Raw genomic sequence first — 23,734 nt, 5'->3', positions numbered from 1 at the left:
TACACGTGATCTGATTTGCAGAGGCACAGCATGCTGCTATATGTTTCTTTTTCGCTCTATTGGGAGACCCAGACAATTGGGTGTATAGGCTATGCCTCCGGAGGCAGCACAAAGTATTACACTCAAAAGTGTTAAGCCCCTCCCCTTCTGCCTATACACCCCCCGTGCTCCCACGGGCTCCTCAGTTTTTATGCTTTGTGCGAAGGAGGCAGACATGCAAGCACAGCTCCACAGATTAGTCAGCAGCAGCTGCTGACTAGGTCGGATGGAAGAAAAGTGGGCCCATATAGGGCCCCCAGCATGCTCCCTTCTCACCCCACTCTTGTCGGCGGTGTTGTTAAGGTTGAGGTATCCATTGCGGGTACGGAGGCTGGAGCCCACATGCTGTTTTCCTTCCCCATCCCCCTTAGGGCTCTGGGTGAAGTGGGATCTTATCGGTCTCCAGGCACTGAGACCGGGCTTCATCCATAACTCCTGTGGAGCCTGATGGATAGGAGCCGATACCGTTCAGGGACATGGCCCTGCATCTTAGAGGTACTCTGTATCCCTATGGGGACCGCGCACGGCATCACCTCAGCTTTGCTGGGTGTGCTAGTGCACCGGGGACCGCGGCGCTGACCGGGTCTATATGTGCCATTACACACTCAGCGTCGCTGAGTGTGTTTATATGTAAGGGCTACCGCACTGACCGCCGTTGCCACGGGACACTGCGGCGCGGCTGGGACTTGTAGTTCGCCGGGGACTTTCACGCGGCCGCGCTTTTACGGCGGCCGCGTTTATTACTACAGTCCCCGGCTTCATTGCGGCCTAGTTTCCCTTTTTTTCTCCCGCCCTCAGCCCTGACAGGCAGGGGAAGGGCGGGACGCTGCACGGAGCGAGCAGCAATGAGGGCTGGAGTATGATTTACATGCTCCACTCCCCTCACTGTGCACAGTGTGAGCGCCCGTTTCGCGCTCTTTCTAGGCCACGCCCACAGCTTCCTCAGCTCGTCAGGACGCCGCAGCCATTCCTGTCAGCTCCACCGACGCTGCAGAGAGGGACATATTCATGGGAGACCCAGACACGGTCTCTGGTGGCCTCACAACCGCTTAGGCGGCTGGTAAGCAGCACATGTGGTGCTAGCCCCATGGTGCTGTATTGTATTGGTACTTTATTTGTGTACTGTATATAATTTACACTGTATGAGCACAGTTCTTTCTGGCTATATACCCTATTGTGTTACTCAGGGAAAACTATAGCATGGCGCCCACAAAAGGCAGGGGTGCCAAAACACAGGCTTATTATCATGTTGCCTGCGCCGCATGTAAGACCCAGCTACCGGCAGGTTCCACTGACCCTCATTGTGTACAGTGTTCGACCCCTGTGACACTTCCTCAGCCGGGGCCTATGCTAAGTGGGGCACAGGGGGAGCCACCTGTTGACACTGTCCAGGTGACGGGGACTGAGTTTGCAGCCTTTAAGGATCAACTCTCTGAGACTATGGCTAAGATACTAGAAGCCTTGCAGTCCAGGCCGGTATCTCAGCAAAGGGACTCTGTTGAACCATGGTTCCCTGACCCCCCTCAGTTGGACCAACTATGTCCTCACGGGGTATCTCATACATCCCAGACGGAGGGTTCGGACTTAGAACCTAGCCCCAGATCGTCTAAGCGGGCCCGCTTAGAATTTCCCTCGACATCATATTGTTTAGGGTCTCAGCGGGGGGATTCTCTGGTTGATGATGCGGAGACAGCTGATCAGGATTCTGATCCTGGGAGCGCTCTCAATCTTAATTCTCCAGACGGGGACGCCATAGTGAATGATCTTATTGCATCCATTCATCAGTTGCTGGATATTCTTCCCTCAGCCCCTCCGGCGGAGGAGTCAGATTCTCAGCAGGAGAAATTTCGCTTCAGGTTCCCCAAGCGTACACAGAGTATGTTTCTAGACCACTCTGATTTCAGAGAGGCAATCCAGAATCACCATGCTTGTCCGGATAAGCGTTTCTCTAAGCGCCTTAAGGATACACGTTATCCTTTTCCCCCGGAAGTGGTTAAAGGTTGGATTCAATGTCCCAAAGTGGATCCTCCAATCTCCAGACTGGCGGCTAGATCCATACTTGCAGTGGAAGATGGGGCCTCGCTTAAAGATGCCACTGACAGGCAGATGGAGCTCTGGATGAAATCCATCTATGAAGCTATCGGAGCTTCTTTTGCCCCAGCATTCGCAGCCGTATGGGCGCTACAAGCTATATCAGCAGGTCAAGCGAAAATTGAAGCGGCCGCGCCACAAGTGGCATCCATTACCTCCCAGACCTCGGCAATTGCGTCTTGCGCTATGAATGCTGTCCTGGACTCTGTGAGCCGTACGGCAGTTGCGACCGCCAATTCGGTAGTAGTCCGCAGGGCCTTGTGGCTACGGGAGTGGAAGGCAGATTCCGCTTCCAAAAAGCGTTTAACCGGTTTGCCAATTTCTGGCGACAGGCTCTTTGGCGAGCGCCTGGATGAAATCATCAAACAATCCAAGGGAAAGGATACATCCTTACCCCAGCCCAAGCAGAACCTCTCCCAACAGAGGAGAGGGCAGTCGAGGTTTCGGTCCTTTCGGGGCGCGGGCAGGTCCCAATTCTCCTCGTCCAAAAGGTCGCAGAAAGAGCAAAGGAACTCTGATGCATGGCGGTCTAAGTCACGTCCTAAAAAGGCCATTGGGAGCACCGCTAACAAAGCGGCTGCCTCATGACTTTCTACCTCCTCTAGTAGCATCCTCGGTCGGTGGCAGGCTCTCCCGCTTTTGCGACACCTGGCTGCCACAAATAAAAGACCGCTGGGTGAGAGACATTCTCTCTCACGGTTACAAGATAGAGTTCATCTCTCGTCCCCCGACTCGATTCTTCCGGTCCTCTCCGCCTCCCGAGCGAGCCGAGGCTCTTCGGCAGGCGCTGGGCACCCTGAAGGCAGAAGGAGTGGTGGTCCCTGTTCCTATTCAGCAACAGGGCCTCGGTTTTTACTCCAACTTGTTTGTGGTCCCAAAGAAGGACGGGTCCTTCCGTCCTGTCCTGGACCTGAAACTTCTCAACAAACACGTAAAGATCAGGCGGTTCCGGATGGAATCCCTCCGTTCCGTCATCGCCTCAATGTCCCAGGGAGATTTCCTTGCATCGATCGATATCAAAGATGCTTATCTCCACGTTCCGATTGCCCCAGAGCACCAACGCTTCTTGCGCTTCGCCATGGAAAACGAACACCTGCAGTTCGTGGCACTACCATTCGGCCTGGCAACAGCCCCACGGGTTTTCACCAAGGTTATGGCTACTGTAGTAGCGGTCCTCCATTCTCAGGGTCATTCTGTGATCCCGTACTTGGACGATCTGTTGATCAAGGCACCCTCTCAAGAGGCATGCCAACACAGCCTCGACGTTACCCTGGAGACTCTCCAGAGTTTCGGGTGGATCATCAATTTTCCAAAGTCAAATCTGACACCGGCCCAATCGCTGACGTACCTTGGCATGGAGTTTCATACCCTCTCAGCGATAGTGAAGCTTCCGCTGATCAAACAGCAGTCACTACAGAAAGGGGTACAGTCTCTCCTTCAAGGCCAGTCACACCCCTTGAGGCGCCTCATGCACTTCTTGGGGAAGATGGTGGCAGCAATGGAAGCAGTCCCTTTCGCGCAGTTTCACCTGCGTCCCCTTCAATGGGACATCCTACGCAAATGGGACAGGAAGCCGACGTCCCTCGACAGGACCGTCTCCCTCTCTCAGGCGACCAAAGCCTCCCTTCGGTGGTGGCTTCTTCCCACTTCATTATCGAAGGGGAAATCCTTTCTTCCCCCATCCTGGGAAGTAGTCACGACAGACGCGAGTCTGTCAGGATGGGGAGCGGTTTTTCTCCACCACAGGACTCAGGGTACGTGGACCCGGCAAGAGTCCTCGCTTCAGATCAATGTTCTGGAAATTCGGGCAGTGTATCTTGCCCTGAAAGCGTTCCAGCAGTGGCTGGCAGGCAAGCAGATCCGAATTCAGTCGGACAATTCCACAGCGGTGGCATACATCAATCACCAAGGCGGCACACGCAGTCGTCAAGCCTTCCAGGAAGTCCGGCGGATCTTGATGTGGGTGGAAGCCACGTCCTCCACCATATCCGCAGTTCACATCCCAGGCGTGGAAAACTGGGAAGCAGATTATCTCAGTCGCCAGGGCATGGACGCAGGGGAATGGTCCCTTCACCCGGACGTGTTTCAGGAGATCTGTTGCCGCTGGGGGGTGCCGGACGTCGACCTCATGGCGTCCCGGCACAACAACAAGGTACCAATGTTCATGGCACGGTCTCAAGACCCCAGAGCTCTGGCGGCAGACGCCTTAGTTCAGGGAGATCAGGGCCGACTGCCGCCGCGCCATCCTCGTCGCTCCAGACTGGCCGAGGAGGTCGTGGTACCCGGATCTGTGGCATCTCACGGTCGGCCAACCGTGGGCACTACCAGACCGAACAGACTTGCTGTCTCAAGGGCCGTTTTTCCATCTGAATTCTGCGGCCCTCAACCTGACTGCGTGGCCATTGAGTCCTGGATCCTAGCGTCTTCAGGATTATCTCAGGATGTCATTGCCACTATGAGACAGGCTAGGAAACCAACGTCCGCCAAGATCTATCACAGGACGTGGAAAATTTTTCTGTCATGGTGCTCTGCTCAGGGTTTTTCTCCCTGGCCATTTGCATTACCTACTTTTCTGTCCTTCCTTCAATCTGGACTGGAAAAGGGTTTGTCGCTTGGCTCCCTTAAGGGACAAGTTTCTGCGCTCTCGGTGTTTTTCCAGAAGCGCCTAGCTAGACTTCCACAGGTACGCACGTTCCTGCAGGGAGTTTGTCACATCGTTCCACCTTACAAGCGGCCGTTAGAACCCTGGGATCTGAACAGGGTGCTGATGGTTCTTCAGAAACCACCATTCGAGCCAATGAGAGATATCTCTCTCTCACGCCTTTCGCAGAAGGTGGTCTTCCTAGTAGCAGTCACCTCTCTTCGGAGAGTGTCTGAGCTAGCAGCGTTGTCATGCAAAGCCCCTTTTCTGGTGTTTCACCAGGACAAGGTGGTTCTACGCCCGGTTCCGGAATTTCTCCCTAAGGTTGTATCCCCCTTTCATCTCAATCAGGATATCTCCTTACCTTCTTTTTATCCTCATCCAGTTCACCAATGTGAAAAGGATTTGCACTTGTTAGATCTGGTGAGAGCACTCAGATTCTACATTTCTCGTACGGCGCCCCTGCGCCGCTCGGATGCACTCTTTGTCCTTGTCGCTGGCCAGCGTAAAGGGTCACAGGCTTCCAAATCAACCCTGGCTCGGTGGATCAAGGAGCCAATTATCGAAGCTTACCGTTCGGCTGGGCTTCCGGTTCCCTCAGGGCTGAAGGCCCAATCTACCAGAGCCGTGGGCGCGTCCTGGGCTTTGAGGCACCAGGCTACGGCTCAGCAGGTGTGTCAGGCGGCTACCTGGTCGAGTCTGCACACTTTCACGAAACACTATCAGGTGCATACCTATGCTGCGGCGGATGCCAGCCTAGGTAGACGAGTCCTTCAGGCGGCGGTTGCCCACCTGTAGGAAAGGGCCGTTTTACGGCTCCCTTACGAGGTATTATTTTACCCACCCAGGGACTGCTTTTGGACGTCCCAATTGTCTGGGTCTCCCAATAGAGCGAAAAAGAAGAACGGAATTTTGTTTACTTACCGTAAATTCCTTTTCTTCTAGCTCTAATTGGGAGACCCAGCACCCGCCCCTGTTTTTTTGTGTACACATGTTGTTCATGTTGAATGGTTTCAGTTCTCCGATGTTCCTTCGGATTGAAGTTACTTTAAACCAGTTTCTAATTATTTTTCCTCCTTCTTGCTTTTGCACCAAAACTGAGGAGCCCGTGGGAGCACGGGGGGTGTATAGGCAGAAGGGGAGGGGCTTAACACTTTTGAGTGTAATACTTTGTGCTGCCTCCGGAGGCATAGCCTATACACCCAATTGTCTGGGTCTCCCAATTAGAGCTAGAAGAAAAGGAATTTACGGTAAGTAAACAAAATTCCGTTCTTTTCCATGCCGAATCATCATGAGAGAACAATATCAGATCTGCTCTCCCTGATAGCACTTGGCCCAGTGTTATACTATCCGATAACACCTCCATAAGCACTCAGCCATGTTATTTCACTCGTGGGAGCGAGGCTTTGCACACACAGATGCAGTGTGAATGCACCCTCAACCAACTTGTGATTAAGAATATTATATTACATTGTTAATGCTTGCTCTCGTTTTTTCCCCTTCAGGTTTATTCTTGGGGAAGTAATTTTTCAGGACAGCTTGGCCACCTGCAGTCACCAACAACTATGCCACGTATTGCTAAGGTACGATGCCTGCTAAATAGGATGGAATACAGGTTCTGCAGTATCGGCTGTTGCACCCTGCAGCTCCTTCTATGTTGTTTGCCAATGAGAAAACAAGGCTGTTTGAATTTAACCTTGGGGATGATGGCTATTGGCCAACAGCCATAGAATATACAGTATGTGGCCAACTTTTATTCCAAACAGAGTATAGTTTAAGAAGCTGCAATGAAATGAATATGATGACTAGCACAACGAAGGTCTCTAGCATAATGTGTCTTATTAATTTCAGAAGCTATTGCTTCTGATGATCCGAGAGCACAGTGGTGGTAATCAACTTGGCACAGGTAGTAGTGGTTACATTAATCCATATTAATCTTAAGATTTAGCTCCCCCCCTTGTAACGAAACCTTTAATTTGCAGGTAATATAACAAATATCCTGTTTTCCCATAAATAAGGCCTACCCCAAAAATAAGACCTAGTAGAAGCAATTTTGTAGAAATAGAACTTAAAGATACAAGCCTGTGTTATTATTTGCACCTATGATTTTGTATTGAAATATTGATCTGTGTATACATTTTTTTTTTTTCTTTTTTTTTTCTTTTTAACATTCTTTGCGATAGGTGAATGAAGATGGCACCGTGTGGAGTGTGGCCGCCGGGCAGGATTATTCTCTATTTTTAGCACATGGAAAAAATGAGTTCCAACCTGTAGTATATTATAGTGGGCCTGGACCAGCGGACATTACCACCAGTGTAGACCCAGTGCAGGCACCAATCCAGCTGATGGAGTGCGCCCAGGTAAGAACACATATTATAGTTCACTTTAACATAAAAGCCTTCAATCACCAGGATTTTCATATGTAACCTAAAGCCAGTGCTATACTGGCACTATAAGGCTGATTCTCTTACATACCTTTAGTGGTCAGCTCAGATGTTTAGGTTTTGAAATCCAAGAAAGTAAAGTTTATAAAATCTGCAGCTTGTTGAGTGACAGCAGCTGAGGATCAGCTAATAGCTGGGGGGTATTCATAATGATTCCCTCCTCCTCTCTTGTTATGTTAAATTTACTAGAAAAGCCTTTTACTAATTTCACTAAGATGGCGTCGGAGTTGACGCTTATCTCCGGCGCCATCTCTCTGAAGGTCGTGTGACCCCCCCCCACAACAGAAGTGGAGACCGCCCCCAGTAACAACTGATCACAGGACGTGACCCAATCAGCTGGAGAACAGACTTGAGGAACAAGCTGACAGCAGCATTCATCTCATCTGACCCCGTGACATCACTGCCAAGCAACCCGCGACTCGACACCAGATCACACTGGGTCAGGTCAGTTCACGATGGACTCACTTAACCCCATGACGTCAGTGCCGCATGACCTGGTCGCGGGGTCGGGTGAATGAACTCACTTGCCCCTGTGATGTCATTACCCCTGCCGAGATACACACACACACACACACACACACACACACACACACACACACACACACACACACACACACACACACACACACACACACACACACACACACACACTGCTGTGTGCACCCCTGCTGTGACCTGAGCTAACCTTATGATGATATTAGGGTGGGGAGGGCCATGGTTATTTGGCCCTTTCCAGCCTAACAATAGCAGCCCGCAGCCACCCCAAAAGTGGCATATCCTATAGCTGCGCCAATTCTGGTGCTGGACCCGGCTCTTCCCGTTGCCCCTTTGTGGTGGCAAACTGGGTAATAAATGGGGTTGATGCCAGCTGTGAATTGCCAGTTGACAATAAGCCCTGGTATTAGTAATGGGTGGACGTCTAGAGACCCCACCATTATTTAAAAGTAATAAAAACATTTTTTATTAGAACAAAATCCCGCTGACTCCATCCCTCGTTGACCAATTTATTAAAAAATGTATTAAAATGCAAAAGGTCCGCAGTAATCAATTTAATGTCCCCCGACGTTCTCCAAAGTTAAATATGACCATAAAAATAGAAATTAGTTACATAAATAAACACAGATGCCCTCTTTTTCAATTTAATTCCCTGTCAAATACCTAATCCAGGTCCGCCATCATCCAAATCTGGGGTGCCCATGTCGATCCCATACTCGCTGGTACATTGAATGGAGAACATAACGTCCCCCTTTGCCTGTGAGAGCAGCCCCTGCAGGCACACACACACTATTTGTGCTTCCCCGTGGTGACCTGGACTTCATAAGGTCAGCCCAGGTCACTGCAGGTGTGTGGCTGTGTGTGGCTGTGTGTACGCGTCACAGGGGCAAGTGAGTTAATTCACCTGACCGCGTGACTCCACTGCCATGTGATATCGCTACCTGTGACCAGGTTGCGTGGCACTGACCTCACAGGGTTAGGTGAGTCTATTGTGAACTCGCCTCACCTGACCCCGTGCCGTGTGATCTGGTGCTGATGTCGCAGGTCGCTTGGCAGTGATGTCACTGGGTCAGGTAAGATGAACTCTGCTTTCCTGGGGCTGGCACGCTGCTGTTGGCCCTCCGGTCTTTTCTTCAGCTGATCGTGTTACGTCGTTTGATCAGCTGTTCCTGGGGGGCGGTCTCTATTTCTGTTGGAACCGCGTGGGCTCCCGCGGCACAATGAGAGCAGATGCGAGGGAGCATGCTCTGCTCTCTCAGCCACAAGAAAAGAATAGCAGGGGGGTCACACGATCTTCAGAAAGATGGCGCCGGAGATGAGAGCTATGCGCAGGCGCCAACTCCCACGCCATCTTAGTGAAGAAATTAGTAAAAGGCTTTTCTAGTAAAATTTAACGTAAGAGGGGGAGGAACAACAGGCAGGGGGCGGGAATCACTATGAATATCCCCCCCCCCAGTTATTAGCTGATCCTCAGCTGCTGTCACTCAACAAGCTGCAGATTTTACAAACTTTACTTTCTTGGATTTCAAAACCTAAACATCCCAACTTACCACTAAAGGTCAACCTGATAGAGCCAGTATAGCACTGGCTTTAGGTTGTATACAAAAATCCTGATAATTGGTTCACTTTAGAGGAGTAAAAAAAATGGAGGGGTGTGGCTGTATCAGCTTAGCTAGTTCATACCATATAACGTGTACATATTTATGACATAACTATTGTAATTGTTTCTGGCGCTATTGTCAGTGTAGCCTACATCTGTAGGTATAGATGGCAAAGCTATCAAATGATTTAACTTTTGAATACACTCCTCAAAATTTTTAAAATTGCCACACAAAGTAGACAATGTATGGAGTTTGTATGTGACGTCTAATTGTACAAATGGAACTGCCATTTTTCTAAGTGGCTATATTTCAGCATGACCATAGCGGGCTGCATGCGGCTCGTGCTACTGTGACTCTACACGGCCTACTATAAAAAGTGGCTTGCAGGGTCTCTGGACTCGTCACAATATCCTAATTATCCTAATAACATCCCAAGGCGCATAAATGCGTGTGGCGCTCATACTCCACAGCAATATAAAAATTGTGGCATTATGGAAATCACTGGTTGGAAAGACTTTATATTAATATGCATCTAAAAAACAAATTTATAAAACAAAAAAAGAAAAAAAAAATCAAAATCTCCTAAACTATTCACTATGGAGTAGGAGCGCCATGCGCATTTATACACCTTGGGATAATTAATTGGGATAATTAATTAAATAATTTTATAATATTCAATTCTTGTAATTGTTATTTGGTTACAATTAATTGTAGAAACTGCTGCTATTTTTTTTAAATTATTTATTTGTAAGATATCTCTCTGGTTGAGCAGTGTTGTGCCCATTCTTTCCTAGGTGCAATTTGCTTAGCCTATATCTTTTTTTTTTTTTTTTTCATTTCAGCTCGGGTACATAAGTAGTATCACCGCTGGAACCAGGAGCTGTTTGGCACTTGTAGACCAAAACATGATGGGTTATATTGGAAACCTCCATGAGCTGGCTTCTTCGGAGAGGAGCTTCTATTGCCAGCTGAGTGATGTGAAGTCCCAAATACTTAGGCCTCTTTTAGGACTAGGTAAGTGTCCTGTATATCAGGAAATATAATCTAATTCAACGCATATTGTTGCCTCCTAAATAAGGGCATTATATAACCTACAAAAATCAGCAATAGAAGACTTTGACTCATATTTACCAAGACCAGTGATATTCACGTCGTTTATGACGAGGCGTCCTAGAATCGACCACTCTTAATGAATCGGGAGCGCCTGATCAGTGGCGTGCGCTTCTGTGCTCATCGCTTCTGTGCTCTTCGCTACAAATGTTACTGTAGTCACAGACTGGAGTAAAATTTTTGGTGTAAGGAACACCACATCTAGTCATGAATTGGACGAGCTGCACCGTCAACGTGAAAGCACTGTGTCGCAAAATTTTTCTGCAGGTGTTTAGGTAAACTTTTGCAACTTTTCAAGGAACTAAATGCCAGAATTCTGGCAATGGATCAGGGCCTTTTTTTTTTTTTATCTAGTTGCATATATTTATAAATGGATGTACACATATAACTGTTTATTAGAATTTGTTCTAGATTATTGGACTGTATGTAAAAAAAGTGGAGATCAAGAACATCATGCAATATAAGGAAATCCTGTAACGAGTTGTAATGATACATGGTTTTGATCCTTAATATTTTAGTCATTGTAGAATATAATACACCATCATGGCTTTTACAAAAATGGAAGTCATGACACCAAATGAACAGAGCATGTCCACAAAACATTCCATAAATGCCTGATGGTCAGGGGTTCAACTTGGGGCCCTTACAAAACACCAAGAGAATGGGAACCTTGTTTGGCATTTTAAAATAGTTTCTTTTCTCATTGAAATTATTAGAGAAGTGAGTGCTGTTGTATACGGCTCTTCCCACTGAAGTCACAGAGCGCAACCATCAGGTGACAGCCACAGTGAGCTGCAGGACCGGAGTAGCTATTTCAGAGAGTCCCTATGGATATGTCTTAAATATTTTAAATTGGACTACCTCTTTAACTGAAAGGAGCTGTACACTAGTAAGACAACTCCTTCTCATTCCCTTGTTTGGCCCCATTAAAAGTAGAAAAAAAACCCCAACTTATAGTCCCTTCCCATGCTAGCGCGTTTCTAGGACTCTAGTGAGGTTGTGACGTCACACAAGACCTGCCCCATATCACTGCCATCCTCTCTCTCCTCATTTCCGGAAGTATGAGTAATCAACAGGAAGTGAGAGATGCAGCAGGCCGCTCACTTCCTTTTGATTACTCATACGTCCAAAGGCAGGGAGAAGCCAGCACAGATTGGGCGCATGGTTCGTGTGATGTAACTACTTCATATGAGCCCCAGCAATGCGAGTGCTCGAGAGGAGAGTATAAGCTTCTTTCTATTTTAATGGGGCCAAACATGGGAAATGAGATGGAGATGTCATAGTAGTGGAAACCCCTTTAAAAAAAAAAAAAACAATCTCGCGTGTGTGTATGTATGTGTGTGCGTGTGTGTATATGTAATATATAAATAAAATATATTTCTTCATCATTCCTTATGGGAGACCCAGACCATGGGTGTATAGCTTCTGCCTCCGGAGGACACACAAAGTACTACACTAAAAAGTGTAGCTCCTCCCTCCTAGCATATACACCCCCTGGATAACCAAATATAGCCAGTTCAATGCTTTGTGTTCAGGAGGCACACATCCACATTCATGCATTCTCATCTGATTTTCATTTTAAAGAGTTTGAAGAAAAGCGGGTCCAAGCCTGGACTCCCGGCATGTCCCTTCTCACCCCACTGTGTCGGCGGTGTTGTTAAGGTTGATTTCAAGGCTGGAGCCTTACATGCCGTGCTCCTTCACCATCCCTCCTGGGCTCTGGCTTGAAGTGGGAGCCAGCACGGTTCTCACTGCTTTGCAGGAGACCGGTCTCCATCCGCAGCTCTTTCAGGACCCTGCCGGACGGAGCACTCATCCCTCAGGGACCTGTCCCTGCGTCTCACAAGCTAAGTATTGAGACGTTATTGTCAGGGGGGTCCCTTGTACTTTAATGTTGGGGAGAGTGTGTTTTGTACCATTTGTGACATTTCCGACCGGTTCTCCGGTTTTCACCAGAGAACCGCGCTGAGGGTGCCTGAGCGCCGGCCGCATTGTAAAATTTAGGCCCCGGCTTCGGCTGCGGCCTAGTTTCGTTTTCACTGCCCCTGCATGTCAGTCATGCAGAGGGACAGTGCGGCGCCGCCCACCGGCCGTTCAGCTCAGGGGAGGACACTCCTCTCTGAGGAGAGGTTCCCCTCCCCTGTATATCCCCTTGGCCCTCCGGTTCCCGCTCTTGGACTAGGCCCCGCCCCCCCTCCTCACTCCGGCGCCATTTTATCAGCGTTCTCACACTGATCGGCGCTGGCTGCTGCAACCTGTCTGGGGGTCCGAGCTGTGGAATCCGGAGGGCACACAAAACGGTCTGGTAAGCCACAACCTCTGGTTGTGGACTTTCTTATACACTCTCTGGGGGTCATTCTGAAGGCGTGTATTCTTTACTGCAGAGCCTCCACCTCAGCAGCATGTCTCACACTAGGAGCAAGGCTGCAAGGCTGTACTCAATATGCACTGCATGTAAGCTCGTACTGCCTGAACCGAGCACATATCCTCATTGTGATGCCTGCTCTAACATGGTGGTGCCTCAGCCTGGAGTCTCCCCAGTGGTCCCTCCGGCTGCTCCGGCCCCGGTGGCTGAACCCCCGGCTTGGGTAGAATTGTTTTCTAAATCTATCTCCCAGTCCTTCGCCGACTCCATGGGACAGCTGTCCCGGACTCTGCTAACCTTGCATCAGCCCCCTTTTCAGGGCGCCTCTGCTGCTTCGGCTCGCTCTGCAGAGCTCACAAAGGATTCTTCATCTGCTCCCAGACCCCGTCCTCCTAAGAGGAGACGCAGGGATCCCTCTCCTTCCTCGTCCCGTGGCTCCGATTCACACGACCCGCAGGACGAGGAGGATATCTTTACTGTGGGCTCGGACGCTACCTCCATGTGCCCCATTGATCTGACCGAGGGTGATGCAGATGTGAGTGATTTGATTGCGTCCATTAGTTCTGTACTGGACCTCAATCCGCCAGCATCAGAGGAGCAACCCTCTCTGGCAGAAAAGCACCAGTTTACCCTGCCTAAGAGAACAAGGAGTGTGTTCTTTAACCACTCCAGTTTTCAAGCCACTGTGTCCAAGCCCAGAGCCTGTCCTGACAAACGCTTCCTAAAGCGTGGTTCTGACGACCGTTATCCTTTTCCACCAGAGGTGGTCAAGGAGTGGGCTCACTCACCAAAGGTAGACCCTCCGGTGTCTAGACTCTCAGCCCGGACAGTTGTATCTGTGGCTGATGGCACCTCACTTAAGGATCCCACTGACCGCCAGGTTGACCTCCTGGCCAAGTCTGTCTATGAGGCGGCAGGGGCCTCGTTCTCCCCATCCTTTGCAGCAGTGTGGGCTCTCAAAGCCATCTCTGCTTCTCTAGAGGAGATGCATTCCCTCACTAGGGACTTTATGCCTGAATTGGTTGCCTTAACTTCCCAGGCTTCAGCCTTTTCAGCCTACGCCATGTCTGCCATGCTGGAGGCCTCTCACCGCACTGCGGTGGCCTCCGCTAATTCCCTCGCTATCCGCAGGATCTTGTGGCTTCGACAGTGGAGGGCAGATGCTTCCTCAAAGAAGTACCTTGCTGGGCTCCCATTTGCTGGGACCAGGCTGTTCGGTGAACAATTGGATGAAATAATTAAGGAGGCTACTGGCGGGAAGAGTACTTCCTTGCCACAGACTAAAACCAGGAAACCTGTCCAGGGCAGGAACCAGTCGAGGTTTCGTTCCTTTCGTTCCTCTAACTGGTCGTCCTCTAAGCCCTCGGCCTCGTCCACTAACTCAGCCAAGGACCAGAAGCCCACCTGGCGCAAGAAGCCGTGTCCACAAAAGTCCGCAGGAGCTGCTGCCACCAAGGCAGCCTCCTCTTGACTATCTGGCCGAGCCAGCAACGTCCTTGCTCGGTGGCAGGCTCTCCCACTTTGGCGACGTGTGGTTTCAACACGTCTCCGATCAGTGGGTGCGGGATATCATCTCCCACGGCTACAGGATAGAGTTCTCTTCCAGCCCGCCAAACAGAATTTTTCTGTCAACTCCCCCCTTCTCCAAGGCCGCCGCCTTCTCTCAGGCCGTGGCATCCTTGCAGGCCAGCGGAGTGATTGTACCGGTTCCCGCCAGGGAACGGTTCAGAGGTTGTTACTCAAATCTCTTCCTAGTCCCCAAAAAGGACGGTTCCTTCCGGCCCATCCTGGATCTCAAGCTTCTCAACAAGCCTGTTCAGGTGTGGCACTTTCGCATGGAGTCTCTGCGATCAGTCATTGCCTCAATGACCCAAGGAGATTTCCTGGCATCCATCGACATCAGAGATGCCTATCTGCATGTGCCAATTGCAGTTTCACACCAGCGTTGGCTACATTTTGCAATCGGAGAGGAACATTTCCAATTCGTGGCTCTCCCCTTCGGGTTAGCCACGGCCCCTCGGGTATTCACCAAGGTCATGGCAGCAGTGGTTGCGGTTCTGCACCTCCAGGGGTTGGCAGTGATTCCTTACCTGGACGACCTTCTTGTCAAGGCTTCATCCAGCGCAGACTGTCAGCGGAGTGTCTCGCTCACTCTCGCCACTCTTGTTCAATTCGGGTGGCTTGTCAATCTGCCCAAGTCCACTTTGACCCCGACCCAAGAACTCACGTACCTAGGGATGCAATTTGAGACTCTGCCGGCACTTGTCAAGCTGCCCTTAGTCAAACAGCAGTCCCTCCATCTGGCGGTGCGCTCTCTGTTGAGGCCCCGCCGTCATTCCATCAGGCACCTCATGCAGGTGCTGGGTCAGATGGTGGCGTCAATGGAAGCGGTTCCCTTTGCCCAGTTCCATCTGCGTCCTCTGCAGCTGGTCATTCTCCGCTGTTGGGACAAGCGGACTTCTTCCTTGCACAGGTTGGTGGCTCTGTCGCCACAGACCAGGAGCTCTCTTCAGTGGTGGCTTCGGCCCCTCTCTCTGTCTCAGGGACGCTCCTTCCTGGCCCCGTCCTGGGTGATCCTCACCACGGATGCCAGTCTTTCCAGCTGGGGAGCAGTATTTCTCCACCACAGAGCACAGGGCACTTGGACTCCGTCCGAATCAGCCCTCTCGATCAATGTGCTGGAAATCAGAGCTGTGCTCTTAGCTCTCGTAGCCTTTCACCACCTGTTGGCGGGCAAGCACATTCGAGTCCAGTCAGACAACGCGACAGCAGTTGCCTACATCAATCACCAGGGCGGGACTCGCAGCCGCCTGGCAATGTTGGAGGTTCAACGCATCCTTCAGTGGACGGAGGACTCCAAGTCCACCATATCCGCAGTCCACATCCCAGGCGTAGAAAACTGGGAGGCAGATTATCTCAGCCGTCAAACCGTGGACAATGGCGAGTGGGCTCTGCATCCGGCAGTGTTCCGGTCGATCTGCCGCAAGTGGGGCACTCCGGAAGTGGATCTAATGGCATCCCGGCACAACAACAAGGTCCCGGTTTACGTGGCTCGCTCCCACGATCCTCAGGCCTTTGCAGCGGACGCGCTGGTTCAGGATTGGTCCCAGTTCCGTCTGTCTTACGTGTTTCCCCCTCTAGTTCTCTTGCCCAGAGTCCTGCGCAAGATCAGAATGGAGGGCCGTCGGGTCATACTCATTGCTCCAGACTGGCCCAGGCGAGCTTGGTACCCGGACCTGCTCCGTCTGTCCGTAGAGGTGCCGTGGCATCTCCCGGACCGTCCAGACCTTCTCTCACAAGGTCCGTTTTTCAGAATTCTGCAGCTCTCAGATTGACGGCGTGGCTCTTGAGTCCTGGATCCTGACGGCTTCCGGCATTCCTCCCGAAGTCATCTCCACTATGACTCAGGCTCGGAAGTCTTCCTCGGCCAAAATTTACCACAGGACTTGGAGAATTTTCCTGTCCTGGTGTCGTTCTTCCGGCCATGCCCCTTGGCCTTTTTCCCTGCCGACCCTTCTGTCCTTCCTGCAGTCTGGTCTGCAGCTAGGACTATCCCTCAATTCCCTCAAGGGACAGGTCTTGGCTCTGTCAGTGTTGTTCCAGCGGCGTATCGCCAGGCTGCCTCAGGTGCGCACCTTCATGCAGGGCGCATCTCACATCATTCCGCCTTACCGGCGGCCTCTGCATCCCTGGGACCTTAATCTGGTCCTCACGGCCTTGCAGAAACCCCCTTTTGAGCCACTTAGGGAGGTTTCTTTGTCTCGTCTTTCACAGAAAGTAGTCTTTCTAGTGGCCATAACTTCCCTCAGGAGAGTCTCTGATTTGGCTGCGCTCTCCTCGGAGTCACCTTTTTTGGTTTTTCACCAAGATAAGGTGGTTCTTCGTCCGTCTCCGGACTTTCTTCCTAAGGTGGTATCTCCTTTCCACCTTAACCAGGATATTTCCCTGCCTTCCTTTTGTCCGGCTCCTGTTCATCGCTTTGAAAAAGCGTTGCATACTCTGGATCTGGTGCGCCCGCGCCAGATCCAATGTGTCTCGCACCGCTGCTCTTAGGCGGTGCACCTCTCTCTTTGTGCTGACCACTGGTCAGCGTAAGGGCCTCTCGGCTTCTAAGCCGACCCTAGCTCGCTGGATTAGGTCGGCCATTTCCGATGCCTACCAGTGCACTCAAGTGCCTCCCCCGCCGGGGATCAAGGCACACTCGACCAGAGCTGTCGGTGCCTCTTGGGCTTTCAGGCACCAGGCTATGGCTCAGCAGGTCTGTCAGGCTACCACTTGGTCAAGTCTGCATACCTTTTCGAAGCACTACCAAGTGCATGCTCATGCTTCGGCAGATGCGAGCTTGGGCAGGCGCATCCTTCAGGCGGCTGTCGCCCATTTGTGAAGTTAGGTTTCGCCTACTTCTCAGTTTTCTGTTTATTCCCACCCATGGACTGCTTTGGAACGTCCCATGGTCTGGGTCTCCCATAAGGAACGATTGAGAAAAAGAGAATTTTGTTTACCGTAAATTCTTTTTCTTATAGTTCCGACTTGGGAGACCCAGCACCCTCCCTGTTGCCTGTTGGCAGTTTTCTTGTTCCGTGTGTTTTCACCGGCTGTTGTTGTAGACAGAGGTTCCGGTTGTTCCGGGTTTTGCTCTCTCTACTTGTGGGTGGATGTCCTCCTTCAGCTTTTGCACTAAACTGGCTATATTTGGTTATCCAGGGGGTGTATATGCTAGGAGGGAGGAGCTACACTTTTTAGTGTAGTACTTTGTGTGTCCTCCGGAGGCAGAAGCTATACACCCATGGTCTGGGTCTCCCATGTCGGAACTATAAGAAAAAGAATTTACGGTAAGTAAACATAATTCTCTTTTTATATATATTATAGTGCCTTGCGAAAGTGTTCGGCCTCCTTGAATTTTTCAACCTTTTCCCACATTTCAGGCTTCAAACATAAAGATAAAAACTTTAATGTTATAGTGAAGAATCAACAAGTGGGACACAGTTGTGAAGTTGAATGAAATTTATTGCTTATTTTAAACTTTTGTAAAAAATAATAAACTGAAAATTGGGGCGTGCAATATTATTCGGCACCTTTTATTTTCAGTGCAGCAAACTCACTGCAGAAGTTCATTGAGGATCTCTGAATGATCCAGTGTTGTGCTTTGTTTAAAGCACACAGAACATCATGAAGACCAAGGAACACAACAGGCAGGTGTGTGATACTGTTGTGGAGAAGTTTAAAGCTGGATTTGGTTAAAAAAAGATTTCCAAAATTTTAAACATCCCAAGAAGCACTGTGGAAGCGATCATATTGAAATGGAAGGAGTATCATCATACCACTGCAAATCTACCAAGACCCGGCCGTCTGTCAAAAATTTCATCTCATACAAGACTAAAGGCTACTTTACATGCTGCGACATCGCTAGCGATCTCATTAGCGATGTGAAATTCTAGATCGCAAGTGCGACCTGTCGAGATCGCACATGCGTAAAATGACCTATGTACGATCTCGAAAGATCGCACTTGCGCTCTAGAATTTCACATCGCTAATGAGATCACTAGCGATGTCGCAGCATGTAAAGTAGCCTTAAGACTGATCAGAGATGCAGCCAAGAGGCCCATAATCACTCTGGATGAACTGCAGAGATCTACAGCTGAGGTGGGAGAGTCTGTCCATAGGACAACAATCGGTCATACACTGCACAAATCTGGCCTTTATGGAACAGTGGCAAGAAGAAAGCCATTTCTCAAAGATATCCATAAAAAGTGTCGATTTAAAGTTTGCCACAAGCCACCTGGGAGACACATGAAATATGTGGAAGAAGGTGCTCTGGTCAGATGAATCCAAAATCAAACTATGTTTGGCACAATGCCATATATTTGGCGTAAAACAACACAGCTGATCACCCTGAACACATCATCCCCACTGTCAAACATGGTGGTGGCAGCATCATGGTTTGGGCCTGCTTTTCTTCAGCAGGGACAGAGAAGATGGTTAAAATTGATGGGAAGATGGAGGGAGCCAAATACAGGACTATTCTTGAAGAAAACCTGTTGGAGTCTGCAAAAGACCTGAGACTGGGATGGAGACTTGTTTTACAACAAGACAATGATCACAAACATAAAGCAAAATGTACAATGGAATGGTTCACAAATAAACATATCCAGGTGTTAGAATGGCCAAGTCAAAGTCCAGACCTGAATCCAATCGAGAATCTGTAGAAAGAGCTGAAAACTGCTGTTCACAAACACTCTCCATCCAACCTCACTCAGCTCCAGCTGTTTACAAAGGAAGAATGGGCAAGAATTTCAGTCTCTCGATGTGCAAAACTGATAGACACATACCCCAAGCGACTGCAGCTGTAATCGCAGCAAAAGGTGGCGTTACAAAGAATTAACTAAAGGATCCCAATAATATTGCACGCCCCAATTTTCAGTTTTTTATTTTTTATAACCGTTTAAAATAAGCAATAAATATCGCATAACTTCACAATTGTGTCCCACCATAACATTACATTTCTGTTTGCAGTCTGAAATGTGGGTTAATAACATTCAAAGGGGCCTGAATACTTCCGCAAGGGTGTATGTATGTATGTATATGCATGTATGTATGTGTGTATAATATAAATATATATATATTATTATTATTATTATTATTATTATTATTATTATTATTATTATTATTATACAATTTATTCCATGGCACTTTACAGTGAAAGAGGGTATACGTACAACAATCATTAACAGTACAAGACAGACTGGTATAGGAGGAGAGAGGACCCTGCCCGCGAGGGCTCACAGTCTACAGGGAATGGGTGATGGTACAATAGGTGAGGACAGAGCTGGTTGCGCAGTGGTCTACTGGACTGAGGGCTATTGTAGGTTGTAGGCTTGTTGGAAGAGGTGGGTCTTGAGTTTCCTCTTGAAGCTTTCCACGGTAGGGGAGAGTCTGATCTGCTGTGGTAGAGCGTTCCAGAGTATGGGGGAGGCACGGGAGAAATCTTGTACGCGATTGTGGGAAGAGGAGATAAGCGAGGAGTAGAGAAGGAGCTCTTGTGAGGATCTGAGGTTGCGTGCGGGTAGGTACCGGGAGACTATGTCACAGATGTAAGGAGGAGACAGGTTGTGGATGGCTTTGTATGTCATGGTTAATGTTTTGAACTGGAGTCGTTGGGCGATGGGAAGCCAGTGAAGGGATTGGCAGAGTGGCGAGGCTGGGGAATAGCGAGGGGAGAGGTGGACTAAGCGGGCCGTAGAGTTTAGGATAGATTGGAGGGGTGCAAGAGTGTTGGAAGGGAGACCAGAGAGCAGGAGGTTGCAGTAATCGAGGCGGGAGATGATTAGGGCATAAACTAATGTTTTTGCTGAATCTTGGTTAAGGAAAGCACGGATCCGGGAGATATTTTTGAGTTTTAGTCTGGATGAGGTGAAGAGGGCTTGGATGTGTGGCTTGAAGGATAGAGCAGAGTCGAGGGTTACTCCAAGGCAACGAGCTTGTGAGACTGGGGAGAGCGAGCAACCATCAAGTTTGATGGAAAGGCTTCTTGGAGGGGATGAGTGAGGAGGAAAGACAATGAATTCTGTTTTGTCCATGTTAAGCTTTAGGAATTGCGCAGAAAAGAAGGATGAAATAGCAGACAGACATTGTGGGATTTTGGTTAGTAGAGAGGTAATGTCAGGTCCAGAGAGGTAGATCTGCGTATCATCAGCGTAGAGATGATACTGAAAGCCGTGGGACTCTATGAGCTGTCCCAGGCCGAAGGTGTAGATGGAGAACAGCAGGGGTCCAAGAACTGAGCCTTGGGGGACACCGACAGATAGGGGGTGAGATGAGGAAGTGGTGTGAGAATGGGAGACGCTGAAAGTTCGGTCAGTTAGGTATGAGGAGATCCAAGATAGGGCCAAGTCTGTGATGCCCAGAGATGAGAGAATCTGTAGTAGGAGGGAATGGTCTACTGTGTCGAAGGCAGAGGACAGGTCCAGGAGGAGGACAGAGTAGTGTCGCTTGGCTTTGGCGGTTAGTAGATCATTTGTGACTTTGGTTAGGGCAGTTTCAGTAGAGTGTTGAGGTCGGAAGCCAGATTGTAGCCGGTCAAAGAGGGAGCAGGAGGAGAGGTATGAGGACAATTCAAGATGGACATGCTGTTCCAGTAGTTTTGAGGCATAGGGGAGAATGGATATGGGGCGATAGTTTGACACAGAGGATGGGTCAAGGGAGGGCTTTTTGAGGATGGGTGTAATGGAGGCATGTTTAAAGCATGAGGGGAATACACCACTTGTTAGTGATAGGTTGAAGAGATGGGTTAGGGCTGGGATGAGGACTGCGGTGATGTTGGGGATGAGGTGCGATGGGAGCGGGTCAACTGCATAGGTGGTTAGATGTGATCTTGAGAGTAGAGTGGAAAGATTGTTTTCTGTTATGGTGGAGAAGCTGGATTTGGAGGACGAGGGCTGAGTAGCGATGATGAGGGACTGTGGTGATTGTGGGCCAAAGCTTGCTCTGATGTTGTCAATCTTCTGCTTGAAGAAAGAGGCAAAGTCTGCAGCTGAGATGAGAGGAGAGGGAGGTGGTGCTGGAGGACGGAGGAGAGAATTGAAAGTGTTGAATAGCTGTTCAGGGTTGTGAGAGAGAGAGGATATGAGGGATGAGAAGTAGATGTATGTGTATATATGCATATATGTATGTATATATATGTGTGTGTGTGTGTGTGTGTGTGTGTATATATATATATATATATATATATATATATATATATATATATATATATATATATATATATATATATATATATATATATATTATAAATTGTCTGTCTTCTGTCTTGCTCCAAAATTGTGTCCTTACGGTGACACAAAGCTGATTGGCCGCTGGGCTCGCCCAGGCTGCGCCCCCACACGGATTGGCCGGCCGCTCGCCCAGGCTCCTCCCCCCCCCCCGATTGGCCTCTCGCCCCGGCACCCTGCAGGCATTGGCAACTCGGCCACGCCCCGCCCCCCTCACGCAATGCACGCTAGCTCTGGCCACGCCCCCCTCACGCATTCCCCGAACCGACACGGTCACGGAGCTACGACTCCCAGGTGAGTACTGTACCCCCGGGAGCCCACATCAGCGTACGCCGCCAACCCAGCCGACACATACCCTCGCATTGCTGGGGTTGCCGCCGTATGCTGGTGTGGGCTCCCGTGCGAGCGGGGGACGAGATACGCTGGTAACCATGGTAGCATAGTTACCAGCGCATCAAGGTCCTGCAGCGGCGGAACATACACACACGCACACACATAACACACACACATACACACACACACATCAGATCACACACACCTCACACACACCTCACACACACCTCACACACACCTCACACACACCTCACACACACCTCACACACACATCACATCGCATCCACACACTCACAACATCCTGAGATATCGCTTGCTTCTCGGCGGCGATACTGTGCTGTGAGCTTCCAAGACCTGCCGGAGGATCACATGGCCAGAAGCATGTGGTATCTCTGGATGTTGTGAGTGTGAGCGCGTATGTGTAATATCGTCAACGTGTGTGTGTGTGTGTGAGTGTATGCGATTGGGTGTGTGTATGCGATCGGGTGTGTGTGTGTGTGTGTGTATGCGATCGGATCTGTGAGTGTCGGCAGAGGAGCACGGCGTGCTGGAGGAGGCTGGGACGAGAGAGGCTGATCCTGGGGAAGGCTGGGATGGGGAGGCTGAGAGAAGAGAGGCTGATGCTGGGGGAGGCTGAGGCTGGGGTAGGCTGGGAGGAGAGAGGCTGATGCTGGGGACCGAAAAGGCTGATGCTGGGAGGAGAGAGGCTGATGCTGGGGGAGGCTGGGAGGAGAGAGGCTGATGCTGGGGGAGGCTGGGAGGAGAGAGGCTGATGCTGGAAGGAGAGAGGCTGATGCTGGGGGAGGCTGAGGCTAGGGTAGGCTGGGAGGAGAGAGGCTGATGCTGGGAGGAGAGAGGCTGATGCTGGGAGGAGAGAGGCTGATGCTGGGAGGAGAGAGGCTGATGCTGGGAGGAGAGAGGCTGATGCTGGGAGGAGAGAGGCTGATGCTGGGAGGAGAGAGGCTGATGCTGGGAGGAGAGAGGCTGATGCTGGGAGGAGAGAGGCTGATGCTGGGAGGAGAGAGGCTGATGCTGGGAGGAGAGAGGCTGATGCTGGGAGGAGAGAGGCTGATGCTGGGAGGAGAGAGGCTGATGCTGGGAGGAGAGAGGCTGATGCTGGGAGGAGAGAGGCTGATGCTGGGAGGAGAGAGGCTGATGCTGGGAGGAGAGAGGCTGATGCTGGGAGGAGAGAGGCTGATGCTGGGAGGAGAGAGGCTGATGCTGGGAGGAGAGAGGCTGATGCTGGGAGGAGAGAGGCTGATGCTGGGAGGAGAGAGGCTGATGCTGGGAGGAGAGAGGCTGATGCTGGGAGGAGAGAGGCTGATGCTGGGGACAGAAAAGGCTGATGCTGGGGACAGAAAAGGCTGATGCTGGGGACAGAAAAGGCTGATGCTGCGGGCAGAGAGGCTGATGCTGCGGGCAGAGAGGCTGATGCTGCGGGCAGAGAGGCTGATGCTGCGGGCAGAGAGGCTGATGCTGCGGGCAGAGAGGCTGATGCTGCGGGCAGAGAGGCTGATGCTGCGGGCAGAGAGGCTGATGCTGCGGGCAGAGAGGCTGATGCTGCGGGCAGAGAGGCTGATGCTGCGGGCAGAGAGGCTGATGCTGCGGGCAGAGAGGCTGATGCTGGTGCAGCATGGGGGATGGAGTATGATGGGGGGGTGCCCAGCATGGGGGATGGAGTATGATGGGGGGTGCCCAGCATGGGGGATGGAGTATGATGGGGGGTGCGCAGCATGGGGGATGGAGCACGATGGGGGGTGCGCAGCATGGGGGATGGAGCACGTTGGGGAGTGCGCAGCATGGGGGATGGAGCACGATGGGGGGTGCGTAGCATGGGGGATGGAGCA

The 23,734-nt window shown here is 50.5% G+C and overlaps 1 protein-coding gene across 1 annotated transcript in view; it reads left to right on the top strand.

Moving 5' to 3' along the window:
- ALS2 (alsin Rho guanine nucleotide exchange factor ALS2) overlaps positions 1–23,734 on the top strand; it is a 195,351-nt gene that overhangs the window by 59,631 nt on the left and 111,986 nt on the right. Inside the window, exons 8-10 of the mRNA XM_075317602.1 lie at positions 6,277–6,354; positions 6,955–7,131; positions 10,154–10,325. Of these exons, the coding sequence (XP_075173717.1) occupies positions 6,277–6,354; positions 6,955–7,131; positions 10,154–10,325 (427 nt within the window). The remainder of the gene's footprint in view (positions 1–6,276; positions 6,355–6,954; positions 7,132–10,153; positions 10,326–23,734) is intronic.

This window comes from Anomaloglossus baeobatrachus, chromosome 7 (genome assembly GCF_048569485.1).
Source record: "Anomaloglossus baeobatrachus isolate aAnoBae1 chromosome 7, aAnoBae1.hap1, whole genome shotgun sequence".
NCBI lineage: Eukaryota > Metazoa > Chordata > Amphibia > Anura > Aromobatidae > Anomaloglossus > Anomaloglossus baeobatrachus.
The sequence above is the reverse complement of the archived record's forward strand: the minus strand, read 5'-3'. Positions and strand labels throughout refer to the sequence as shown.